Below are 26,153 nucleotides of genomic sequence, written 5' to 3'. Positions count from 1 at the left end.
TTTTAGGGTTCATGGTTGGCGGAGATACGAATCAGCCCTTTTTCCGTCCGGGGTTTTTAAATTTGCCCTTTGTCTGTCTCCTTATAACAGTGTGTTAAAGCAAATGTCTTTTCGGTAGGATTTCCATTAAAGAAGGAAAGGAATTAGCAATCTTTTCAAATAATCTTGGTCAAAAATTCATCATTGATGGAGTTTGTAGTACAAATCTTTCGTGCATAGAATTCATCATTCTAGATTCTTTTCAAATTTTCAATATCACTATAATATTACAAATACTGGGTCGGTCGCGCCTGTTGAACAACAAATTAAATTGGTCTTGCCTAAGAGATGGAGAAAAAAAATTTAGAAATTTTCAAAATGACAATTTTGATCTACAACGTCCTAATCAAGTTTCTGAAAATCAATTTCTTTTGAAAATAGTTCCATTCATGTAAGGAATATGCTGTGAAAATTTTAAAAAAACAGCTTAGCTGAAACTGAAAATATTAAGCTTAAAAGGTATTTTTCTCCTACATTTTGTTTAAAAAATGACAGAATTTGCCGTTTTTGCCGATTCAGCGAAAAATTTTATTTATTATGTTAATTTTTTGTTATAAGCTATTAACTCAAGCTGATAGGAATGGAATTCCAAGATTTTTTGCTTTTTCTCGTGTTTAGATTTTCGGTTTTATCAATGCTGATTCTAGGGCCCCAAAAAAACTGTTTGACCTTTAAGATGCTTTTATCCATCCTCTAAAGTCACAGATATATCTGCATTTTCTGAAGGGCATTAGGTTTAGATAGCTGCCTATACCCATTTTTACTTATTTTCAATATCCAAGGAGCTAGAGTGAGTTATATGCCATTTTTATCTAATCTTGGTGTTAAAATATTTCCTTCAGACGCAAGTATGTTATTTTGAATCTGTCTAAAACCGTCAAAATCAAAAACATGCTCATTTTTAAGTATATAACCATCATTCTTTCAAAATAAACAAAAATCGTTTAATTCTGATAAATCAGTCAGAATCCTCATTTTAATGACGATTATGATGTCCAGTCAAAGTCATTATGTCCATGGGGCTTGGGGGAGATTTCCAAAAAATGATATGTCTTCCACCCCTTCACGTGGTTGAAATACATTCTTCTCGAGATGCATAAATTTATTGTTTTCCTCGTTTTCAAACAGATTTTATTGCTATGAAAATGAAGTTTCCGACGGACGAAGGGAGTTGGAAACGGATTTCCTTACGGTTTGGGAACGAGTTTGTCATGTGTAGCGTGTGTGAATGAAAATGGTATCATTTTTCATTATCGCCCTCGGCTCACTTGAACATCTGTACAGTTTCATCATCAAAAAAAAAATTAATCTAATGCAAGCTTTAAACATTATTTTTCCGGTATCACTGGTCAATCGACACTTCAAAAGAAGAAAGAACGATGGTTAGTTAGAGTGTGTCAATCGGGTCGAACGGAAAGTCCAGTGGCGTTAAGGAAAAGACAACAAACAAACGACAAAGATAAAATGTTTTTGTTAAAGGAAGAAATTTTGGCGGAAAGAAAATTTGGCGGATTTGACTGGAATCCGCCAAATTAAGTTCCCGCCAAAACTTCTTTTTTCCGCCATCAACCAAATTAAATTCCCGCCAAATTAAACATTTTGAAAATATGATCTCTTTTAAGGTGTTTTTGCTATTTTTTCGCTGTTTTGACGCCATCTTAAGGTTAAATTTTTAAGCGACCGCCAAATTAAATTCCCGCCAAATTTAGTTTTTTCGTCCATCCGCCAAATTAAATTCCCGCCAAAATTTCTTCCTTTAAGCATAGAGGTATAAAGAAAGACAGGAGATGAATTTGTCGGTAATTGGTCGTTGAAGTCTTTTGATTTCTTTTATGTAATAAATCAAAAGAAATTCTAGGCTCGCCCGACGAAATACGACTTTTTAGTAGAACTCAAGTCTGTTCTGAACATTCTTACTATCAGCATCGAAGATTTCTAGCCTTCTAATATACGAGAATAAAATAAAATTTAACTCCACGGAATAAGTTTGCGTTCAATTTTGGCATCCATTAAATTTTGTTTTGAAAAGATTTTCTCTAGCCAGAAAATAAAAAGTTTATAAGCACACACAATTTCAGACCCAATTTGTAGACAAAAAGTCGCTGGAGAATTTTGGAGGAAAGTATTAAGCAATGGGGTTCACCTTGAAGAAAATGTTGACCGAAAAATCTTGTAATTTGATGAAGGATTGCAAAGTTTACAGGCCCTTTTTAGTCCAAATATTTTCTTACACCAATGTCAGAAACAATGAATCTCGTCTCATCTTATTTCCAACATTTAAGTTAGCCAATAAGATTTCACCTATCAACAAAAGAGCTCATTAAAAATGCACGATATATGAGATTATGAGCATGCATACCTCGTAATTTTTTTAATCGTAGGGCGAGCATGGTTACAATAACATACTTCTCCTGTTTCTTTATACCGCCATGCTTTAAGGTAATATTTTTAGTTTATTGCTGGCTTTCGGATAAACGGTAGCTCAAAGGTTCTCCCTGTCAAAATACTCATACTTGGTATGTACTTCTGTAGTTCGGGAAGAGACTGAGGGTTTAGTCCATGAGGAATTGGGGCCAATCTAGCCTTCGGGGCCCCTATTTAGCCCTATCCGAAAGTTAGTCTGATTCGTCAACCTTGAGAACACGACAAAGAGAAGTACGTTTCACAATGTTGCAACCAGTAACACCTAGGTAGGAAGTAAGATATGTAATATACTGTACACTGTTCACGCCAGCCAAAGACCAAATGCTCAGAGAAAACAAATATGTGTATTTCAATATGTTTTGAACCCTTTGAGTAAGATAAGTAGGAGTGGAAAATAGGAAGGAATTATACATTTAACCAACTTAAATTCCCAAAAGGCAAACATTAACTCTAAAACAAAAGTACTTGAAATTCAAAATGTCTCATGAGGTGTAAACAACACAATTATCATTGTGAATACGTTAATCGTAGAAATTTTAGCGAGACTAATTTTAGCGTATACTGGCGAGTCAAGTAAAATTTAGACTTTTTTTGGATTCATCACAATTTAAAAAAATTTCGCGTAGATAAATTTTTGTGTATTACATTATTGACTGAATTCGTTTTCTAGTATTTCTTCGCACTGAAACCCTTCCTATTGATAAAAACGTATCTAGGCAATATAACCAGAAATTTCGCGCGGATAAGTCTTAGGGATCTGTCGATTCGACGTGTTTTAGCATGAACATATAAACGACTGGACGTATATCTTTTATAGTCTCTTTGAAGCGAGCTTCGTTGCCGCCTGTATTTCAAAATTGGTACGAAAAATCCGACAATATTCCGTCATATAATTCTATTTCTTTGAATTATTTAGGTAAAAGGATTGATAAAGCTTGAACATTACTCCAAATGTACAAAAAAATTATTTTCGAATTTTTTTAAAAGTTTGCAATATATTTTATCAACATTTTCAACTCTAAAATGCAGAATTTCAATTGCGTGTATACTTTTGAATCCCTTTTGTCACTCAAATAATTTTTTTTATGAGCTTGCCAAAGTTGAGAGCCTGTTTCATAAGAAAATCGAAATTAGAATGTGACACTCTCTAAAAATTTTAGACACTTTTAAGTCAAAATTTAGAAATATTAGTCGGAGTTTTGACAAGCTGACGATGATTTTTCCTCTGTTATCTTTGTTATGATATAGATAAACGACTTGAGAAGAGTAGAACAACAGAGACTTTTGTCGAAGTTTTGACGTTTTTAGCAAGGTATTCCCAAGTGGTATATCATCAAAATCTATTGTTTCATTTTATGCTTTTAACGAGGCGGCAACGAAGCTAGCAGCCTTTTCTACAAAAAGACAAAGGCGATGGATGTCCAGTCGTTTATATGTTCATGGTTTTAGCGAGATTTATTTTAGCAAAAATAGAGAAAACTCACTAAAACGCCAAAATTAGTCTCGCTAAGATTTCTACGATTAAAGTATGTAATTTCATAGCAATGAAATCTGTTTGAAAACGAGGACAACAATAAATTTATGCATCTCGAGAAGAGTGTATTGGCTTCCAACAACCAGCAAAGAGATCTGAAATCAACAATTTGAAAAGTTGTTTTTGGCCAAGAACAAGACAACGAGAAGTACGTTTTTCAGGTTGGAAGTATACGAAATAGAACATTAAATTTTTGAAAATCGGAAATTTATTTTGTAGGATTAAAAACTTGCAACTAAAAAGTTAGCCTGGGAGGTGATGCAAAAAGTTAGCCTGGGAGGTGATGCAAAAAGTTAGCCTGGGAGGTGATGCAAAAAGTTAGCCTGGGAGGTGATGCAAAATGGTGAATACAAATTAAATACAAAACTGAAAATTTACAAAAAGAAACCCGTTAATCCAAATAATGCGTTTCTTCATTTTATTTCCACCCAAAGAGTTCAACTTCGAATTTTAAGGTGGCGTTAGGAGGGATGACTGGTGGGTAGCCACGGGCGCCATATGCATAATCTGGCGAACATGTCAACACGGCCTTTTCATTTTTCTTCATGGTGGCAACGCCTTCATCCCATCCTTTAATGACTTGACCGGCACCCAATTTGAATTCGAAAAATTTCTTTCCACGGTCTCGGGAAGAATCGAACTGGCTACCATCCATCAGGGTTCCTAATAAAAACAGCAGGAAAAATACGTCATTCCGGAATGTTACAGATGAAATTCATCAAATAAATAGAATCTAAATCTAAAAAGACTCTGAGCAATTTTGAGGCCCGGAAAACCCGAGTTACTAAAACTCGAGTTACAAAAACCCGAGTTACAAAAACCCGAGTTACGACGAATGTGACGTCACAAGTCTCAATTTATGACGTCATAAGTGGGCTTTTTAACTCGAAAAAGTTTTTTTCTGTTGTTTTGTAACTCGAAATATTTTTTTAAAATTTTGTTTTAGAGTTATGTAACTCGAAAATAAATTTTAAATTTCATTTTTCGAGTTACGTAACTTGAAATTGTAGTACATTTTTTGAACTTTCGAGTTATCTTCGGGTGAAACCAAGTGGGCCAAAGATTCTAGAATTCATATTATTAATATACACCATTTCTTTCGAGAAGATTAGATGGATCCGATTAGAATAGAACAGCGTCAATAGATCTAATTTACAAAACGATAAGAGAAAGAGCAGACGTCATAAACAAGATTTTGAACAATCAGAAAAATCTTTTAAACAATTATTCTTTGAACATTTATTTTAACGATTACAATTCATTATATCATTTTTGTACATTGTGCAATCGAGAATCTTTTCAACGAAATATGTGTTGTGTTTTTTATAAGAACATCTAAAAATTCGAAGCCTTCAGATCTTTTGTTTTTTAGTTGAGCCTTAAAATCTTCTTAAAATGTTCCTTTTTCACTATTAGCATTAAGTGAGTATTTTCTGCAATTATTTGAGTCCATAAGGCCTTAAAATGTCAAGAATTGTTTCTTAACTTATTGTTACCATTTTAGCCCTCGAAACCTTCTGTTCTCGTATGGTTTGTTCTAAAAAAATTGTGAAAAACCTAAAGAAACTACAAGTTCTACCTTAGTTTTTAGTTTTTAGCGAAATGACAATGAATTTGAATTTAACAAAGATAGATTGTGGAATACAAAATGTACTTCGAGTAATCGAATCTTTTAGATTTTAGTCTACTTCACTCAACAAAACCTTCAGAAATTCCCATCAAAATTATAGGTATATAAGTTTCAAGAAAATTACAGAAAATTAAATTGTTTACTGTCCCCTTTCATTTTTATTCCCTTCCATCCTCTCTACTTTTAGTTTTATAGATCAAAAACCCCATTCGTAAACTAAAAAAAACAACGCTTTTTAGAATTTTTGGCCAACTTGGTTGCGTCTTAATATAACTCGAAAAATTTTTTCAAAATTTTGTTTTAGAGTTACGTAACTCGAAAAATATAATTTAAAATTTATTTTCGAGTTACGTAACTCTAAAACAAAATTTTAAAAAAATATTTCGAGTTACAAAAGAACAGTAAATAACTTTTTCGAGTTAAGAAGTCCCCTGATGACGTCATAATTTGAGACTTATGACGTCACATTCGTCGTAACTCGGGTTTTTGTAACTCGGGTTTTTGTAACTCGAGTTTTTGTAACTCGGGTTTTCCGGGCCTCAGCAATTTTACCCCCTCACAAAGTTTGTAATTCCTAAATTTATTTAGTCTCATTTTCCAGATCATTATATACCTTATCGGGGAAAAAATGTCGGAGTTTTATTTAGTCTGGGAAAATTCTCGTCACCTAGAAGCATTTTCGTCACTTTCCCCGACCAAAATTTCAAATTCGTCACTTCACCAGACTAAACTGTCCAAAAGAAATGGTTATCTTTACTAGCTTGAAAATTGGCCTTGTAATTTGATGTTTAAAGCACTAATCAATTTTGGTAAATCAAGGTGTAAAGAAATTAGATTTGAATTTTGGTTGCGGTATAAAATTTCCGGTAAATGTTTTGGTTGGGGATAAAAAAAAATCAGGTACAAGGTTTGGTCGGGTGATAAAATGTCGGGGAAAAATTTCGTCATCCCTCAATTTTCTTCACTTTCCCCCGATAAGGTATAAGGGTAGCTCTGTCACCATAGTCCGTATAAAAAACTCTGGTCTGGAAGCTTATTGTTTTAACTTTTTGTTAGCTTTTTCCTTTGTTAATTACAAAAGATAAAAATCTATTTGCTCAGTTTTTGATCACATTACCAAGTATTCCTCTTGGAATTGGTTTAAGATTAAAATCACATGATCAAAAAGTGAGCAAAACAAACTAATTTCTCAAACGCAAGTTCAAGTAAGAAACAATGGAAAGAGACAAAAGGCTTCCAGACCAGGGTTTTTTATACGGACTATGCTGTCACAAAGCTGAAAGCATATAGCTTCAGCCAGGTTTCTGCCTTCCCCCAAAAATTTGCCTTGTGCTAGGTCCCCTAACACTAAAGGTCTTTAAAGGCCAAAATATTTTTTAGCCCCCCCGAAAGTAAGGGGGGCTGAAGCTATGTATGGAAAGAGAGTATGTCTGTCATAAAAAAACTGGGCGTGAGAGAGTTTACACAATAATAATTCTTCCTCTCTCTGGAGCGCGTCTCTTTTTAGTTTGAAATAATCTTAGTAGCTTTTAAGTATAAAGTTTTAGTAGTCTAGATCTAGACTAGTTGATACATAGCGTTCAAATTCAGACAGGACTTTTAAGCGTTACATAAACTCACCGACATAATGGACTTGGACTTTGGAGCCAGCTGGCGGTGTTTCTCCTGAAAAAAAAAGAAGTAAATTAATTATATTTTTATTTACTGTGACATCAGTTATTTACAAATTCATTTTTCATTTCTGATTATTATTATATTATTCAGATGCTTTTCCCAGCCTTTTAATTGCTATAAAATGCGAAAAATCAACCAAGATAAAAAAGGAAACAGTTGATCCACTACATAGTAAAAGGAAACAATAGTGACATCGTATACCTTGACTTTAGCAAAGCCCTTAACTGGGTGGATCATACAATCTTATTGCATAAACTCCACAGAAATTAAATATCTTGAAAACTCCCCAAATAGACCTTTTCATAAATTACGTCAACGAACATCATTTGCCTCGTTTGGAAATTATTGCCATGGTGATTAACGCGGATTTTAATTTATTTTCTTTTCATAAAAAAATCATTCAATGTCTCAAGGGACACAATCACCATAGTAATTGTTTGAAAACGATGCAAGTGATGTTGAAATTTGCGAAAAGGTCTATGTATCCGATCTTTTCTGACAAATCAAACTCGAAGAGTCTCAGTAATTTCAAGTTTGTCGGCAGAAACAAAGTTATCAGGTGTTCTACAAGGGTTAGTACCCAGCCCACTCTTATTTCTCATCATGATTCAAGACATCGACAGCAAAGTCATCCATTCTTTTTTATAATCATTAATAAGACCACTTATCGATTCTATCAGTGATCGAATACTCACTCAACTCTAAATCATGGCATTTTTATCAACCATTTTCGATTCGTTTGATCGTTTTGATTACTGTTTGATTACTTTCAATCACTTTCGATCATATTGAATACGTTTCCAGTAGCAGCGCGTCAAAATAATCTGAAACCAAGTTTATTTTGGCCAATTAAAACACGCGTTCAGGCGCAAAAACCACTTTTGTTTTCTCCGACCAATCAGAACACACAAAAACCACTTTCATCTTCTCCGACCAATCAGAATGCGCAATACGAGTTACTTGAGGAAACCCAGGGCAAAGGCACACAAAATGGCAGGCAAAGTGGGTGGGAAATAAGGACGTCAATCTTTAGGATGACAGGTCTTCTTTTTGTGCTTTGGTTTTAGGTCAGTTTTTTTTAGTTTTTTTTTTAAAGTGACCCCTTGCTTGTTTGTTATCTTTAGGAAATCAAACTATATTCGTCCAAAAACCCCGAACAACATATTCGAAAAATTGCTCTGAAAACAGTATGGCGTCTCCGTCTGACTGAAACCAACACAACCGGGGCTCATTGGGAGTTCTGAAGCCGATACCGATTCTCCATAAACCCGCAGCTCGACTCCGCGCAAAGGGTTTTTCTTAGGAGAAGAGCGCGGATTATAGACTGGTCGAACCAGAGCTGGCCTCTACACTCGTACTGTAATTTCCTGGCGCATTGTGTTGACAACTTGGTGCGACAAGAGGGCGAGAAAACTCTAAGGCCTTCAGAAGCCAGTTGAAATTTCTGAGTTGAGTGAACATCAAAATTTATAATTATGGAGCGAAGAAAGAGTTTTGCATGGTAATACTTTGGGAAGTTTCTTTTCATGTGATTATGAAGTGAGTGTCTTGTTATCATTTTTAAGCGAGGGGTCCCTTTAAAGATATGTCATAGTAATTGGTTAATGAAGCAATCAATTGGTTATCGAAGTTGTCAAAGTTATCGAAAGTAATCAATAACAATCAAAGTACTTCAACGGCAATTGTTTTATTTGCGTCACACGCCCGCCACAAATTTTCCGCTATTTTCCGGTGCGGAGATGCGGAAAAAAATCTGGGAAAAGCAATTTGTTCTTTTAAAGTATAGCTTTTTCTCAATTGCTCTATGACGACCATCGAAATTTTGTCTTGCTCGCGTTACCACCCGCCCCTGATTTTACTGGTTTGATTAAAAAAAACCCGGGAATGTTTTTGTCCGCCCGCATGCATTTTTTAACACCCGTTGCGATGCGAACAGAGCATTATTTCGATGACCGCCTTAAGAAAGTGATCAAGGACTCACAATTTAATTTTAATTTGGGAGATTAGGCATTTTTTGTCTTATGCAAATATAAAACTAAAACTAAAAAAACTAAAACTAATTTTGTTATCAAATTCGATTGTTAATCGATAAATGGTCATTCGATTACTTCGATCATTAACATTATCAATTACTTCTATAATCAAATTTATCGATTAGTACCGTATGGACTTTTGTTGCCAGCTTAGGAAAAATTTTGCCCTGTCCACCCAACGGAAGTCAGAAAAGAAACAAATATAATAATGACAAATTAGTGAGGGCTGTACTGAGAAATGTTGCCCAAAAAAGTTTGAGCCCAACCACTGTGGATTGTGGGTCACAGAGTCGCCTGATGGATGAGGGGACAGAGTTAACATCAATACATTGCCCTTGGTTGAGGACAACAAGAATGACTTAAATAATTTACAATACATACCACTTCCTTCAGTGATGATAGTTTTTTCGACACCCATAATATTGCGATCTTCTTCTTCAGCAGAATTGAAAGTAAAGTCAGCGAATAGAGAAGCAGCTGCCAGCAGTGTCCTTGCGAAGAGAAAAAGAACTTAAAAATTTACTCGAAAACCATGAAGCCCGCGGGAGATGCTCTACATTCGTGGTTGCTTGCTAAAGAGAATCATAGCTCCATTCTAACAATTTCGAATGCTAGTGAAAGTGACCATTTTTTGGTATTTTTCCCGCATGAAATATGACGTCATTATGGCGCCAAAGATTAAACGGGATTGTTATTCGGGTACAATGTTAGAAATCGGATTAACAAAATCAAAAAAAAAAATGAAGTGTGAATGGCGAAAGAATGGCGGAGAAAGGAAACAATGTCTGATCATCAGATCACACTTACACGACAAAAAAATTAAGATTAGGAAGTAGTTTAACAACAGCTGGTTGAACTATATTTATCCACGTAGTTGCTATTTTACTCATAAACGATTAGACTATATATATGAAGGTGAGTTGTTTGTAATTTTTTTATTTTTGTTTTTTTTACAGTGTTTTTGGCAGGTGCGTGTGGGTGTGGGTGTGTGTTGAATCATCAAGTCACAGCCACTCAAAATCTAGAAAATTTTTTAAATTCCAATCACTTTTTCATTTTGTAATTATACACAATTAAGAGCTAGAAATATTCCAGGTACCGTCCCCTGCTCCAGCTTGGGACTAACTTACATTACGCAACATGGGACGGCTATTCACCACAAGTGTTACGCGTAAGCCAAATCGCGAATTACGAACAACCTCTAAATTGCCAAGTACAGGAGGAAAAAAATCGAAATTCAAAATGGCAGCCAAGCCCACGCTGATAACTATCAAAAATCTTTGTTTTTCAATCAGCTATTATAGCTCAATAAACCAATGAAATAATTTGACATAAAAAGTAAACAAACCTTGAACCTTTCATGAATCCAAATAAATTAAAGTATTCATCTAAAGTGAAGATTACATTTCACTTACCTTTGATTACCTTTGATGTGTTTCAGCAAATTCTCTGCTCTCTCAACCCGGGGGGTCCGGTGTTTGACCATTTCAACAATTGAATTCGAGTACGACCCTGGACACCGCCGTACATTGTACGGTGTTGTACGGTGGGGCTTGATTTAAATGTCCGGTGGGAATTAAAGGTTAACTATGAAAACACCGTACATTTTCCCACTGTACATTAAATTTCCAACCGTACAATAGTACGGTGGGAATAAGATCGCGATAGACAAGTTCCGTGGTCAAACTTAATGTACCACAGAAAGTTTTTCCGACTTAGAAGTTTTTCAGTAAGTCGGACCACAGTTGAATATCTAAAACTTTGCATGCTTTCTGAAACTGAAATCAATTTGGTACGGTGGTGAAATAGGTTAACTCGAAATCCACCGTACACCCCACCGTACCCACCGTACACCCACCGTACAACACCGTACAATGTACGGCGGTGTCCAGGGTCGTATTCGAGTCAGCCATCCTGTAAGGGAGATAGACAGGGAGCAGTGGCTGGTCGGGAACATCATGCAGAAATTGATCAAGTTGTTTTTTGAAGGAATTTTTGGAACATTTGGTCATGTCACATATTTTTCTTGGTAACACATTGGATAGACCTTTTTTTCAAATAGGCCACCCTGTTGAATAATTATGTAGTCCAGCAGAAAAACAATGATAAAACCAAGCATAATCACTATATACAATATGCATGATACAGTAATTATGCATGGCTCTATCATTGTTTTTATGGCTGGACTACATAATTATTCAACAGGACGTCCTCTTTGAAAAAAGGTCTATAGTCTTGGACCGGTGTCTGAAAGGCAGCTCTTCCAAATGTTCTTGTTCGTTGTATTCACTGGTTTGAGGTGGCATTTTCTTCCCAGGCGTTGGTTTGTATATGAATAAATACCGCCTTCCCCTTCACCATAGTTAAAATTTGGAACCAGTTGCTCGATTATACACCATGTATATATAATTTGGTATCTTTCGCGTCTTCTATCGAGACTGTACATATTGAGGTATTTGAGCTTCTCCCAATAATTCAAATTGGGTGGAAGTTGGATCCCTTTTATAAAGGATTTTTGCAGATACTCCAGTTCTTGCATCAGGGATCGCTTTGTAGGAGACCATAGCTGGGAGCAGAATTCCAGATGTTGAAGTACCAATGTCTTCCAAAGAGTGATCATTACTGATTTATCTCTGGACTTGAAGGTTCTGTATATCCAGGCACTTATACCCTTGACTCTGTCAGTGATTGTTTGAATGTGCATTTCATATGACAGGTTGTTGTATTTCAAAATAAAACGATTTCCAAACCAACCTAAAGTCAGTGTCTGTCAACTAAAAATTTCTCTGCGGGGTCACTGGCAAGGAAGTTACGACTTCAGACTTTAGATTCCAATTCTTGTATATAAAGGCTGCAACTACACTGCCAAATGATCTGTATTACAAATACTTCCAAATGGGTCCATAAGTTAAGAAAATGAGATTATCATCTAGCACAGGGGTTTTGTTTTTAAAAACAAACTTCAAAATAAAATTGTTAATGAACTTTTTATTTAGAATATCACTTACTTACATAATTTATTTATGATATAATACCTCTTTCTTAAATAAATATGGTCTCTTAAAGTCTTTTATGTTTGCCGCAAGAAAGGAGAAAAATTTAATTTGACCGCCAGTTTTGTCTCTCTTTTTCTAGCCATTTCCCGCCTGTTAGTGTAGACACAACTTTAATCCAGGGAAATGAAGCGTTTTCATTGGTATAAAATCACGGATGGTCACGTGACCAGAATTTTTATCCAGGGAAATGTCGTGGCCGCAATGTTTTGCTTTAGTGAGATTGACCATTTTGTTGTGATGATTTGCGCGGGCAAAATTTCTGTACAAACCAAAATGTGGCTTTGTTGGAATACCGGTTGAAACACTTGTGTATTCCATCACCATTTCACCGAACCTCCAAAGTCATTTGATTTGAGTTTAATGAACCCCATATTAAAAAATACACGATTTCTCTTTCGTACCAAAGGCTTTTAAATCGAAATATGAAAAAATCCGTAGTGGAACACGCGCAAGTGTCCATCCAGAATGAAGAAGACCAAATTAGTGGCAAAACGATGGAGCGTTTGACGTCACTTGTGCGGCAAGTTACATACTCGCTATTTGTTAATCCCATTGGATGGTGGTCGAATTGCCGTCCCATGTTTTGTCAGATAGTCCCAAGTTAGAGCAGTTGACGGTACCCAGGATTTGCCATTCGATTGCTTCAAAAATTATGTTCGATTGTATTCGATTGTGTTCGATAACGTTCAATTGTTTCAATTGTATTAGATTTTATTCGCTTTTATACAGTTACTTAAGGGCTTGGACGCCCAGGCTAAAAAGCTCTAACGAACACAATTCTCATAGAACATAATTGTAATCGAACGAAAGCTGTTTTCACTGTAATTTGAAAAAGGAAGCCAAAAAAGCTAGACAGGGGAAAACTTTTGAAGAGCAAACCATTAAATAAAAACTTTTATTAAAACTCAAAAATCAAAATGTCACTTAATTTTATGACAATTTTGTGTCATAGAAACTTTTCTTTGTACTGTATATTTTGTTTTCCAAAAGCATTTAATTTCCCAGTAACGAGTTACCAAGTTTTTATCAGAAGATCATGTGATTTAAATTCTTGATCGAAGCAAGCCGGAGCCGCGGTTTTGACTCTTTGAAGGTTAGAAAGTTTGATCAGCTTGCCTGAGACAAAAGGATATGTAGTGATGTGCAGTTCTTTAAGTAGCAGTAAGTAGAATATCTTTTATTAAAAAAGCTTTGGAACTATTAACATTGGTTTCAAGCTGGTATAGAATAGTTGCTATACAAATAGGGAGATAGAGATTTTACTTAGCAATATATTTAGTTGAATTGAATATCTAGATAAAATAAAATTAAAACATGTATCAAAATTGGAGTAGTCATACATCGAATTTCCAAGTGAACTATACATAATCATCTTACCATCGGAAATGTTCATTATAATATAAAGAAGAAAAGAAATGCACCTCATTACTGTGTTATTCTTTTTATTCAACTATTTTAATTTCAAATTCACAAAATATGCATTTATTTGGAATTTATTTTCTTCCGAGTAACCAGATGAGAACTATTAGAGTCTCTTATTTATTTTGCTAAATTTCTTTCAAATTGGCAATTTTGAATTATAATAATTATCCAATTTATAAGAGTACTGTATTTATCATTAAGGGACTTAAAGATTCGTTTTCTCTTTTTTTTCAGCTGCATCTCCATGGATTTGTTGAAAGAGGATGAATTTACGATGGCGATATCTCTATGCCATCATCTGTATGATTTTCATTTTGGCGTGCAATATTTACATTCTGAAAACGATCTTTGGCAACGCTGATACAAGCCTGGCTATATTCAATTCTTTTCATTCATCCAAAGAAACAAGAGAAGTTAAAACGTTGAATCAAACTGCAAAAAAAGCTCTCCTTTCTAGCTCTTTTAAGGCGTTTTCTCACTTAAATACTGGGTTGAAATGTGACTTATGGTTTGATATTTGTTTGACCAATGGAATACATCACAGCTTATGGCATCCTTTATATCCCATTCTACCTCAAGACGAACATATTTTACAGAATCTTGATACCTTAGCGATTTCAAAAGAACACCAGCAGTCTTTGAAAAGAATATATGGATTTATTGAAATCGATCGTCCTTCAAGATACACATTAAGTTTTCTATTTGATGGAGCTTTAGAAGTGATTTTCTTGTTCACTGGTGTTTCAATTCCCTCCAAATGGGATCAACATTTCAAAGAGATTTTTCATTTCGAACAAAACAACAAGAAAGATTTCTTTTCATCCTCTGAACATGAAGTTTTCTTAAAGCGAGGCTATTATGCTGTTGAGATTGTGTCATCGTCAAACGTCAAAATATCGTGGAAAAACAAACATGATTCACTGTCAATATTAAATTCAACTGTTATCTTTCACCAAAAGACAACTGAAAACAGCTATTTTTCATACCTTACCTCCAAGCATTATTTCAAAGACCACTATCCATTGAAAGATCTCTCGGAAGAAAAGAAACTGTCTTTTTACAATTATTCACAGCTTGAAAAATATACTCCAAATCAAGTTAAAGCCTCTCTATTTTGCCCTGAAATGAATATTCCTGCTCCGAAAGTCAAATTGTTTAAAGGTATCTACATGATTGATAATATATTGGTTTACCCCAAAGAATATTTGGAGTTCACGGACGCCATGCCCACCCAAAGGCTGCTCTTACCAGAAACAAAAGCACAAGAAGTTGCTGCAAAGACTGTTCAATTATTGTCCCAAGTTTACCAAAGGTATATCTGTATCTGTGAAAAAGGCCTCTCTGTTATTTTCAGTTTGTAAACAAGAATTTGATTTTTCCGACAAAAGATATTACTTGATATTCTTTTCCAGAAATTTGGTTTTGAAGACTGTAATTTTTTAACTTGATATTCTTTTCCAGAAATTTGTTTTTGAAGTCAATCATACACATTCACACAAACATTAACGGAAAATTCAAACCCCACTCCAATGTTTTCAAAACATATTATTACGTGGAGCTACATGTTGAAGATAACAAAACAAAGCTTATTCATCAAGTCTCGCATTTTGTACAAGACCTTCCTTCAGGGTTTTGTCTCAAGAAGGATTACAAGAAAAACAGTCAAAGTCAAATCTTTTTGTTGACACCTGTGAAAAATCAATATGTTTGGTTGAAATACCTTCTACATGTTCTGACCGATGTCTTCAGCAAGACCAAAGAAACTAACGTAGGTGTCATTTTGTTTAATGTAAAATTATTGTCTTCTCTGTCATCTCAGTAGAGCTTATCTGGTGCTAAATTGTATTACTGTAATTTGAGTATAAAAAATTGTTTTCTTTTGATTTTCTTATTGCAAGGAAAGGAGAAAAAGTGTGGTATTTTGATTCGTGTTTATTGTTTAATAATATTGAAGGATTTTAGGGGAACACACAGAGTGCCACTTTTGATAGTAATTGTGAACTACAATCGGCGCCAAAATATTTGGCACAAAAGGGGAACTCCCTCAAAACTCTAAAACTGCAAGTGATTTTTAAGTGCTTTGAAGTACAGTTCGGAAGTAGAGTTTTAACTCTGAGTTTTAACATTAGACTTAGAGCCTATGATCTCTGGATATAAAAGCTCAAAAATGTTCCAATAAGGCTGAGAATATAGCCACTTAACCAAACCGAAAATCCAATGAAGCAAAGTGGAAGTACTGAGACTGCAATTCTCGCCCGACTTTTAAATTCTGAACAACCTTAAAATACCCAAGATTGCCAATATATTTCCGCGCTGATTGTAGTGTTTTTTTCTATTTTATTAAAGTTCGAAAATCTTGCCCAAATCTTCCATGGCAAAGGAAGGAAAGGCGTAGAGGCAAAACTTGGGAGAATATATCTCAATCAAGTTTTTCGAATTCTGCGTTTCAGGTCACTTTGGTTTTATTAGATAACGAAAGCTCTGATGGAAACTATGAGCAATTGCTGGAATCCACAAAAGATGTTCCTTCAAAGTATATCCTAACCAAAAACAAGAAATTCAGCAAAGTGAAGATCTTGAACGAAGGATTGAAGGCGGTCCCGAAAGATGGAATCGCCATGATTCTAGATCTTCACCTCCAAATCCCTTTGGATTTCTTCGACAGAACAAGAAAGGTTTGTTTTCATTTTTTTTTGGTTGAAAAACAATAAGATAGTGAAGGCTAGAAGCGTGAAGTCAACTCTTGTGTTATAATTTCTGAGTTTAACGTAACTCTCTAGTTGTTTAATAATTGAATGTTATTGGACAAGTTGGCAAAATTTTTTACATGTTTGTGTAAAGTAAAATGCTTCTTTCTTTTCACTAAAGTTGACCATCGCTGGTAAAACAGCCTTTTCTCCGACTCTAATGCGCTTTCAAGATCCTTGCTTCCACGAACGCTACACTGAGCTAGCTCTGAAGAAAGTCATCTGGCAAGATGATGGACCTGGTATCATGGCTATGTATAAATCTGATTGGTCAAGGGTAGGAGGTAAACCAACGTAACATTTCAAATAGGAAATTTTGAGGCTGTAACTCAAAGATGTACAGTAGTTGTACATAATATACAGCTACGTTTCGAAACTCTCTATTGACCTCTATAAACACGCAATGTATCCGAAAAAAAATCAACCTTCAAAACAAGAGCAGTGTGCATATCCGAAACAAAGGAAGTTATGACGTAGCCTATATACGGTATAGCTAGCTTACGTAATGTCCGATTACCACTAACGTTTTTCTCGGAAATTTGATTCCAAATAGTAGGGGGCAAACCCTTTTGGACCCGTGAGATTTTTTATGCGACGCAACTAACCCTGGTCCATTTCAAATTCAAAGAATGATTTATTTAAAAAGTTTTCGCGAGGGGGGGGGGGGCAAAAACTAACGTCAGAGGCAAAACACCTTGACCCAGGGGGGGGGGGTGGTACTAAAATTTCAGACATCATGACTTTTAGTGACGTGGTGGTATTACAAAAAAAAGCCTAAAAGCATTTTAGTACCATGTGTAATAAAATCCCAAATTAGGTGGGGCTTCAAGAAATTTAAGAAAAATTTTAGTACATGAGTACTAAAAACCACCAAATTTTAGGAAATTTAACTATTGACTGAGCATTTTAGGCAAAATGAAAAAATAAAAACTCTCTATATAAGATTTAAATACGTCCCTGTGTCACAAATTAAGCAAAAATTTTGTCCCCGGTGGTAAAATACCCTTGAATTTCAGCCCCACTGGGAAATTGACTTTGATTTCATCCCCACTCAAAATTCCATGTGTAAAAATTGCACTCCAAAACCATATCCCCACTGGGTTTTTAACCTTGGAACAATAGAATTTCTATCCCCATTAGCATTTCAATAGGAAATTTTATCTCAACTGAGGAAAAAGGTTCCTCTGGGGCTGTGAAACACCCATGTTTCAATTTAATTGTTCTGCTTTTATATATTATGGAATAAAAAATGTTTTCGTATTTGAAATTGAATTTGTAAAGAACCGTGGATAACTGGATAGAAAAAAAATAGCAAGCTGTAAATTAGAGGTGAAAAATAACCAATCAATCTTTGCAATAATTAAAGTAGAGCAGAGCAAAAGTATCTTGACTGTTTCTGAGTCTTTATCTAGAATAAATAGTGATAGATCAGGTTCATTGACAGCTTAAATAACCAGAGTTGGCATTTTGTTGTAAGTCCAAAGACCAGCATTCTTCGAACCGAATTCCAAAATAAGCCTTATTTAGGTGGTCACTATGCTAAAATGTCAAAATAAATTTTAGTACATGTGTACTAAAATTCCTTTTTCAAAAATTAGGTGGGGGTATGTCAAAAATCGTCAAAAAAACTTGTAGTACTCATATATGTCTTGGGTTTTAGTACCGACCCCCCCCCTGCTTGACCTTAAAAATTTGACGAAATTTGAAAGTCGATAAAACTCAAAACCACTTATATCAATCGAAAGCACTCAAAAAACGAAATAGAGGTCTTTTAAGTGGATATTAGTCGATTTCCCAACCATCTCGAGAAAAATTAATCCGAGTTGCGTTTTGTCGTCATTTCCAATCGATTTACTCGAGTTGCGTTTGGAAATCGACTATATCCGCCGCTTAAAGGTCCTCTGCAATAGACTCTCCATTATCCGATATTCTATTATTATTTTCTATAATTCGAACTTATTCCCAGCCCCCGTCAAGGAGAAACCATCTTGAAATACTTTCTATAATTCGAACAAATAACCTTCCCCGTTCAAGATCGAATTAGCGGGAGTCCACTGTATTTCGTTTTTTGAGGGCTTTCGATTGAGTATTGGGTTTTATCGATTTTGAAATTTCGTCAAATTTGTGGGGTCGCGGGGTTTTGCCTGTGACGTCAGTTTTTGGGTCCTATAAAAATCTCCTATGCCTTAGCAGAAAACCCCCATCGTGATAAAACTTAAATACTTCATTCTTTGAAATGGACCAGGTTTGGTTGCGTCACAGAAAAGATGTCACGGGTTCAAAGGGTTTGCCCCTTCTAAAATTCGATTCAAATTAATCGATTTCTAAGTAAGCGATTTTAGAATTTCTTTCTTGTTATCAGAATGTTTAGTGACTTCATTCTTCACATTTCTCATACAGGTTTCAACGAGAAGATGTTTGCAGACAAATGGGGTGGTGAGGATTGGGAACTAGTGGATCGTATCATAGCAACAGGGATACAAATCATCCATTATCGATTGCCACGTTTTTATCATTTGTACCATTCACGTAAAAAAATGTGGAACCATTATTGAGAAAGGTATTTGTTTGCTTCTTTGATCTTTGTTTATTTACAGGGAAAATGTTTTCTTTTTTACAAAATCCTACAAATTAGTTGAAATTATTTACATTTTAGTTTAAAAAAAGGATATGCGTTTTTGTTCGACAATTTGATATTTCTTCTGTTGTGTTGTGATGAGACGTTTACCCGATTGACGGTTTTGTTAAAGATTGTTCTGTTGTTGTTCTTTCAGTTTTTGAATCTGTTCTTTGAGCTCTTCGTTTTCTTTCTTCAATTTTTCCATCTCTTCAACGATGAGACATTCTTTGTACCTTCTTGCTAACCGTGATCTTCTTGAAGCTTCGTTGTTTTTGCGACGTCGTTCGAAATATTCGGGGTCCTCGTGTGCTTGCGTGTTGGTGTAGCGATGACGACGCATGGAGGGCTTGGAAACGAGAGGTTTGGGGTTGAATTTGTACAAACGTTTGACTTTCTTGGTCTCGTGGTCGTCGTCTGAAGTATCGCTTTGTGAGAAAGAGAAATTGGTAGAATCGCTGTGAAATGATGTGTTTGTTGTGTCTGTGTTGTGAAATGTCGGGGAGTTGATTTCCTTGTGGTGGAATGTCGGGGAGGTGTTTTCTGTGTGGAGGAATGTCGGGGAGATGATTTCCGTGTGGTGGAATGTCGGGGAGGTGTTTTCTGTGCAGAAGGGTTGATGTGTGGTTACTGTTTGAGTTTGTTGGAAATGTTGTCTGTCGTTGTTGTTATCGAGCGTGAAACATGTTTCTGTTGTAGAGGTTGAGGGTGTTGCAGATGTGTTGTGTTGTTCCATAGCGATCAAGTATTGAAGAATATCTTGCTCGTTGACCTCTTTGTTGGTGTTTGTTGTCGAGGTTGTCATTGCTGTGAGGCTGGTTGTGAAAGAGCTACAGTCGTTGCTGTTGGTTTGTGTAGTTGTTGGGAAGCTGCATGCACTGCTTGTGAACGTTTCTATGTGAGAGAAGGCGCTGCCTGTGGATGCAGTTTGGTTCTGATTAGACCTTATGATGTCCGGAGAGTAACACATTGAATCTGTGACGATTTGATTGTTGTCTTGGGTGAAGTCTTGTTGTGTTGTTGCAGGCATCGTTTGTTGAGGATAGGATTGTGAAACGAAGTCTTCCATACTCATCTCACCATTGAAGATGTTCTTCTCGTCTGAATGAAAAAGAAAAATGAAGAAAGTTCGTTCTAGTTGTTATCTGGATGGGAATCAAATCTTTATTGGTTTCTTTGTCTCATGGTAGTTATGATTGTATGTTTATGATGAGATTTTTGGTTAGAGGAAGGTGTCAGTTCTTGTTGTACGCCTTAGTTAATGACAATCTTTATTACACGAATATTTCTAGTCATTTTATTAACACGAAGTGAAAGTTTCCTGTTAATAAAATCCCTCTTAATTAAAACCAGCCGTTGTTTCCTTGAAAAAGCAGAAAGTTCGTGTTAATTTCAGATCGTCCGAATTTCAAGGCCGTTGAATACTTGCCTAGTAATATTCGTGTAATAAGGTAGATTTGCTTCAAATTTTCGTGACATGTGTGGAACCACGTGGAGTGAACGATTGCAATGTCTATTGCCACGTTATCCAGGTTATCCAAGACGTGAGTAAAAAGGTATTGGTGAATTTAAAGCATTGGAAAGAATCATAAGAAAATAAGATAAAAAATACTCACCCATAATCATGGCTCCTGTATTGATCCCCCCTGCTTATTTATGTCTTTGGTGATTTGTCCGTAGAATGTGTGTAGATAAGGGGAATATGATTTTCAGATTTCAGTATTTTTCCTCTTATACTGAGCTTCCACCCACACAGTCTACATGGTTTGTCCTCTGCTTGACCTCGATAATTATTCCAACATTTTCCTTCATGCTAATTATTCCACGCGCATAATTAAGTGCTCGCCCTCGAACGTTTGGTTAAAAATGTGAAGGCTTGCTAATTAGTGGGTCATTAACGACGAGCTATTTTAATGAAGTGGTTTTTTATCAAAGACTGAAGACAGATGACTCACTTAGTAGTAATTATGAGGTCGATTTGCCATCCGTTCTCTGTAGATTGTATATCTTATAAGTTGAAAGATTCCATAGTGCAATTGTAGAATGACCTTAAACTGACTGTTTTCAGTTATGACCTGACCAAAATCATCAATTTATTCAGCCAATTTTGGAACTATTTAAAAGCCTTATTTTTTTACAACATTCATCAAAGAGTAACGAGAATTGCACAGTTTCAATCGTAGTAAAAATGGCTTTCTTTCATCTATCTTTTGATATTATTCAATTTAAGTTTCTGTTCTTGCTAAAAATTTCCAATGGGAGTTAACAATCAGTGGGTTCTCCATCATTTGCTCTGGCACACTCTTTTGCATTCAAAAATATATCAATCTTTGCAGATTTTCCTCGAAACTATCGCTAAAATAATAGCACAACGCACCGAATCTTAAAAGACGTAGTAACAAATCTGCACAAGTTTTTTCGTTTTTACGACTTGCAATCCTATCTTCCTTTGCGTTAATTACTCTTGCACGTTAATTAATATCAAAAGGTTTCTTTCACGGTTTTCCAATCATTTCGAAATAATCTGTGGGATAGGAGCTCGTCCAAATTTCTAGTTATAATTATGACCTGTGAGATGCGGAGCGCTATTATTCAATTTTAAGCACGCCGTAAAATTTATCTCTGATGCAGAAAATCGTGCACTGAAAACACTGCCTCTGATATCAGAAAGTATATCCTTTGAGTTATTGTTAAGTAAGTCGGTTAGTTAGTTTACGACCGCAGTCGAGGGCGACCTAAAGGCTCTCTTTTGGATAGCTGTCTACCTGAAGGTAGGGGAGGTCGCCACTCCTTTCCCTGGATTTCTCCACTTACCCTTGATCCGTCTCTTTAGTTGCTGAACATCAAGTAGAGAGACATCAAGTACCATTTTGGGAATCTTTGGTGTGACCGCTGGAGAGTCGAACCCAGAACCTTGCGCACAGTAGCTGGATACTCTACCTTCATGCTACGGTCATTAACTCGTTAACTTGGTAGCTCAGTCGGTTTCACGGGCGCCTTACAAAATACAAGGGTAATTCACTGAACAGGTTCGAGCCCTGGGGGCTACTATCGAAATCTTAGCATCGTTCCCTTCAAAGACGATGAATAAGAAAATAGCACATTTCAACGTTGTCTCAAGGAGTTCTGCGATGAGATGTACATAAATCACCATGATTCAACCATGTAGATGTAAGGTGGTCTTCCGCATGGGTGATAACTCAACGGCATACTTATTTTTTTTATTAATTTCTCTTTTATCACCAAAATAATGGTATATAACTTAGTGCAAGCTGACTATGGTAAAATGAATTAAGAAAAAAAATCGTAAAAGGACAAAAGTTAAATGTTTTAAATTTTCAAAATTAAAATAAATTTCTTTAAATATTTATTTAAAAAATTCATGAAAAGGATTTCCTCTGGAATTACACAAAAAGTGATTTCAGAAATAAAATATACGAACTGTTTTTGCTTTACAATTGCACGCTAAAAACATGTCGGGATTGGAGCGTTCGATTTTCTTCTCTTGACAAAGTAAAGGACCATTAGTTTCACAAAAATAATCGATATAAATTCTTAGCTTTGCTTGAAGCACTTTTTCTGTGACACGGTACTAAACATCTATAACTTTGATTGAATTAATTAGCGGGGTATAATACTTAATTATACTGCTATTTGTTGGAGATTGGCATAATTATATAATTCTATTGTTTGTCGGTTTCGTATATTGAAAACTCGGTTATCGTTTCTCGCCGACCTTCAGCAAGCAAGGAGATGTATGAGAGCCGCCCACAAGCATAATTATCTCTCTGTTTACTTTCCATTGTCGTTAATTTATTCGTTCGAACGCCTCCTCGACGGATGGGTAGAATTAATTAATTATGCAACAAGCATACTTGATTGTAGAATGCAATTAAAAGAGGTATTGTTTTGTAGTGACGATGGTTTTAATCACTGATTATCCCTTTTATGGTGTGTTTCTTTACGCTCCCACGAAATTTGTGCAGTGGGTGAACCGACGCTTTCGGCTTTGGCCGTCTCTTATCTTCAATCATTCGTTTTACATATTGGCGTGTCTTTGCTTCTTTACGTATAAATGCAAGAACTCGATGACAGCCTGCTTTGGGTTCTTTTCTTGAGCCACCCTTTTTGAACGAAGCCGTGCCATTATTTTCGATAATAGAGCCCTTACAAAATGGTCTTGCTTTTATTTGCGTGTCTTTACTTTGAATTTTACATCTTACTCGAATGTTAAAAGAGAGGGGCGACTGCTCGTGTATGTTTAAGGCTTTTCCTGCTTCAAAATAAGAGGGGTGAAACTTTCATTTCTCAGATATGATGGATTTTCTTTCATGGCTTTTCTTTCATGGCTTCAATTTTCCAATATCTTCCGCCATTCAGTAATACGAGTCGATGGCTTATGTTTGTTTGGGGTGGAGAATGGAAGGATAAAGTTAAAGCTGTCTAGTTCGCTTTTGATAGATGGATGGTGGAGAGATGCTAGACTGGAGCCGTTTTTGATACTTTTAAGACAGCGGTATGAGTGCCATACATTTTTATAAAGCCCGAAGGGCCAGATATTGTGCTTTTGCTGAAAAGTGTGCCGAGGTTAGGTAGGAAATCCTACCTATGTCACGTGACATTACAATAGAATTTCAGCGCTTGACCAATCACAAGCTTCGCGGGTTTTCAAAAACAATGGCAGCAATATTTGTGCGATATTCACTTTTTTTTTACTTGGAAGAGCTTAAAGCACTTCGGGCTTTATAAATCTATGATGAGTGCTGCATGGTAATGTGTAACGAGATAATGATAACTGAGGCTTTTCTTCTACATACAATGCCTGAGTTGTCTGGTTAGAACCGTCTACATTATGGTTTATACTACTTGTATAAATACACTGACATAAAGTTTTTGGATCAAGTGCCTTTATGTGATGTAAACTACTAGGGAACAAGGTCAGAGCTCAGCTTTCACCAAGGTATATTGTGGAATCAATACCCAGCACAGTTACCGACAGGTTTCTTGAGCTTATATCTTTAATGTTCGCCTCACATGACATGGTTTGACCCGGGTGAAGGTATATTCACTTGTCTTGCAAGCGAAAACGTATGAGTTTGTATATGATATTTCAGAGATGTTGTAAAATTCAACTGCTGATAAACTAAGAAATTTACTTAAGTAATAGTGAAAAAGAGTTTCTCTGATTATTATGTGTGTTGAAAATATAATTTATTTGGACTACATTAGCTTTTTTAGTCATATTTTATTTTTGATTCAATGAATGCTACAGTTGCAAATCGTTTGTAATGAGGTTCGTAATTGATCGAGTGGTCGGTCCACGTCATTCGTCGAGTAATTAATTGACTTCATTTCATCAAGTAGTCATTTTGTTACACAATCCTTCAATCAGCTTGTCGAGGTAAAAAGGAAGAAAATCTCGTTCCTTCATTTCATCTCTTACTCATTTTTTGTGATGAGTGCACGGTGTATGACGTCATAAACAAATTGTGTCAGGAATTACGTTAAACAGGGCAACATCATTGTTTTGTTTCGAAAATGGTGGCAGATACCACTGTATAAAAACTGCCATCAGCAAGTGAACATATAGTTGACTCTAGCTAATCTAAAATTTGGTGGTCGATCTAGTTTCGACATACAGAGAGGTTTAAATCACAGAAAATCCATCAAGGCCATGACAAAGAATTCTTTTGAATTTGTGGAAGGGATCGAATGCCAACTCTGGTTTCTTTCGGATCTTTCGCAGACTACATTAGCGAATATAGAGCTACTTTTTTTTGAAACGATTAGGAACAACCCGCCGCTGTTTTAACGTGCGTGCGATTGAGGACAGTTATAGTGCTGATTTACTGTCGTCCTCAATCATTTAGGATCTAGACGAATCCAAAACTAGCCGTCTTCGCCACAGGACAAACTCCATACATAAAGTCGCTACCGGTAAGGTTCTAATTGGACTATATCCCAATTGTGGACGACATTTTAGGGGTTAGAAGTGCGAATTATTCCAATTACATAAACTTGCCACTATTAATGTGACGCAGAGGTAAACACATGTACGACTCATTCATCTTGAGTTTTCACGCTAAAATATCTTCATCTTTTCACAGATTGTGGATGGTTCAAAGGATAGGAAGTGTTCCAACTCCTTCCTGCACTTCCGTCATTCGAGATGTTGAACAGCATAAGTACAACTTTTGAACTTCTGGTTCAATGATGGTCGTTTCCATTGGTGTATTCGCAGAACTTGCTTCGTGGACACACTACGTGGTCACTTTCTCTCGTCTGGGAAGGCCATCTCTCATCAACGAGAGCCTATGCTGCTGTTCTTTCAAATTTCAATTCTATTTTTTCGGTAGCTGCATAAAAAATCATCAGTGTAACCAGAGCTCTCTTATAAGAAGCAGCAAACTTTTTTGAGGCTTAGCTGTTCTTATTTTTTGGCACTATGAACCTTAAGATATTCTGATCCTGCTCTTGTTTTAGGGAAAAATTTAAATATCATTCTTCTTAATTTGTTCTTAACATTTGACGCTTTAAAATTTCATTGTTGTATTGAAAGATATGGAGTGCATTCAGATTGGATTTCCCCGAGTTCTCGTTAAGTTTATTTTAGGTGTTTTAAAATCCATTTTGTTTTTCTGACTGTTTTATTTTTTATAAGATTTCTAAGATTTACCCAGATGATACATGTAGCAAATTTAACCAGATTTTATTTATATCGATATTTTATAATTTTAATTCCTATTATTTTATTGACAGATTATAAGATTTTACGAGATTTTTATTTTTTTGAATTTTGGATTGAAATTTTTAGTTTATAAATAAGTATAGAAAATATCTATTGATTTTGATTTATGAATTCTGTTGAACTTGCTGTTAAAATTCAGTTTCAATTCAGTTCCCTTAAGAGTCGATTTTCGAATTTGGGCTCGGACCTATCTTAAGGGAACTAATTTTAGCGGGAACTAATTTTCATG

At 35.6% G+C, this 26,153-nt stretch overlaps 3 protein-coding genes across 4 annotated transcripts; 1 reads left to right on the top strand and 2 right to left on the bottom strand.

Annotated features, from left to right (window-relative positions):
- Positions 1-4,182: 4,182 nt before the first annotated feature.
- On the bottom strand, positions 4,183-9,859 carry LOC136824842 (FK506-binding protein 1-like). Its single transcript, XM_067080818.1, has 3 exons — positions 9,716-9,859; positions 7,248-7,292; positions 4,183-4,660 (listed from the first exon to the last, which is right to left on the bottom strand). Exons 1-3 carry the CDS (start codon positions 9,750-9,752, stop codon positions 4,416-4,418), a joined length of 327 nt encoding a protein of 108 aa, XP_066936919.1. The 5' UTR covers positions 9,753-9,859; the 3' UTR covers positions 4,183-4,415.
- Positions 9,860-10,087: 228 nt separating this feature from the next.
- Positions 10,088-26,031, top strand: LOC136824829 (uncharacterized). Of its 2 annotated transcripts, XR_010849176.1 has the most exons (8): positions 10,088-10,249; positions 14,047-15,124; positions 15,274-15,580; positions 16,263-16,487; positions 16,681-16,843; positions 18,960-19,119; positions 25,047-25,113; positions 25,284-26,031. XR_010849176.1 is itself a non-coding variant. In XM_067080804.1 (7 exons), exons 2-6 carry the CDS (start codon positions 14,076-14,078, stop codon positions 19,112-19,114), a joined length of 1,899 nt encoding a protein of 632 aa, XP_066936905.1. In that variant the 5' UTR covers positions 10,088-10,249; positions 14,047-14,075; the 3' UTR covers positions 19,115-19,119; positions 25,284-26,031. The 2 variants fall into 2 exon arrangements, 1 of the variants encoding a protein (XP_066936905.1); XM_067080804.1 differs by lacking the exon at positions 25,047-25,113.
- Positions 19,304-21,108, bottom strand: LOC136824809 (rac guanine nucleotide exchange factor JJ-like). The gene is made up of 2 exons (XM_067080785.1): positions 20,793-21,108; positions 19,304-20,277 (listed from the first exon to the last, which is right to left on the bottom strand). Exons 1-2 carry the CDS (start codon positions 20,800-20,802, stop codon positions 19,304-19,306), a joined length of 984 nt encoding a protein of 327 aa, XP_066936886.1. The 5' UTR covers positions 20,803-21,108.
- Positions 26,032-26,153: the final 122 nt, after the last annotated feature.

The sequence above is a fragment of the Clytia hemisphaerica genome, unplaced genomic scaffold (assembly GCF_902728285.1).
Source record: "Clytia hemisphaerica strain Z4C2 unplaced genomic scaffold, Clytia hemisphaerica genome assembly, whole genome shotgun sequence".
NCBI classification, from domain to species: domain Eukaryota; kingdom Metazoa; phylum Cnidaria; class Hydrozoa; order Leptothecata; family Clytiidae; genus Clytia; species Clytia hemisphaerica.
The sequence above is the reverse complement of the archived record's forward strand: the minus strand, read 5'-3'. Positions and strand labels throughout refer to the sequence as shown.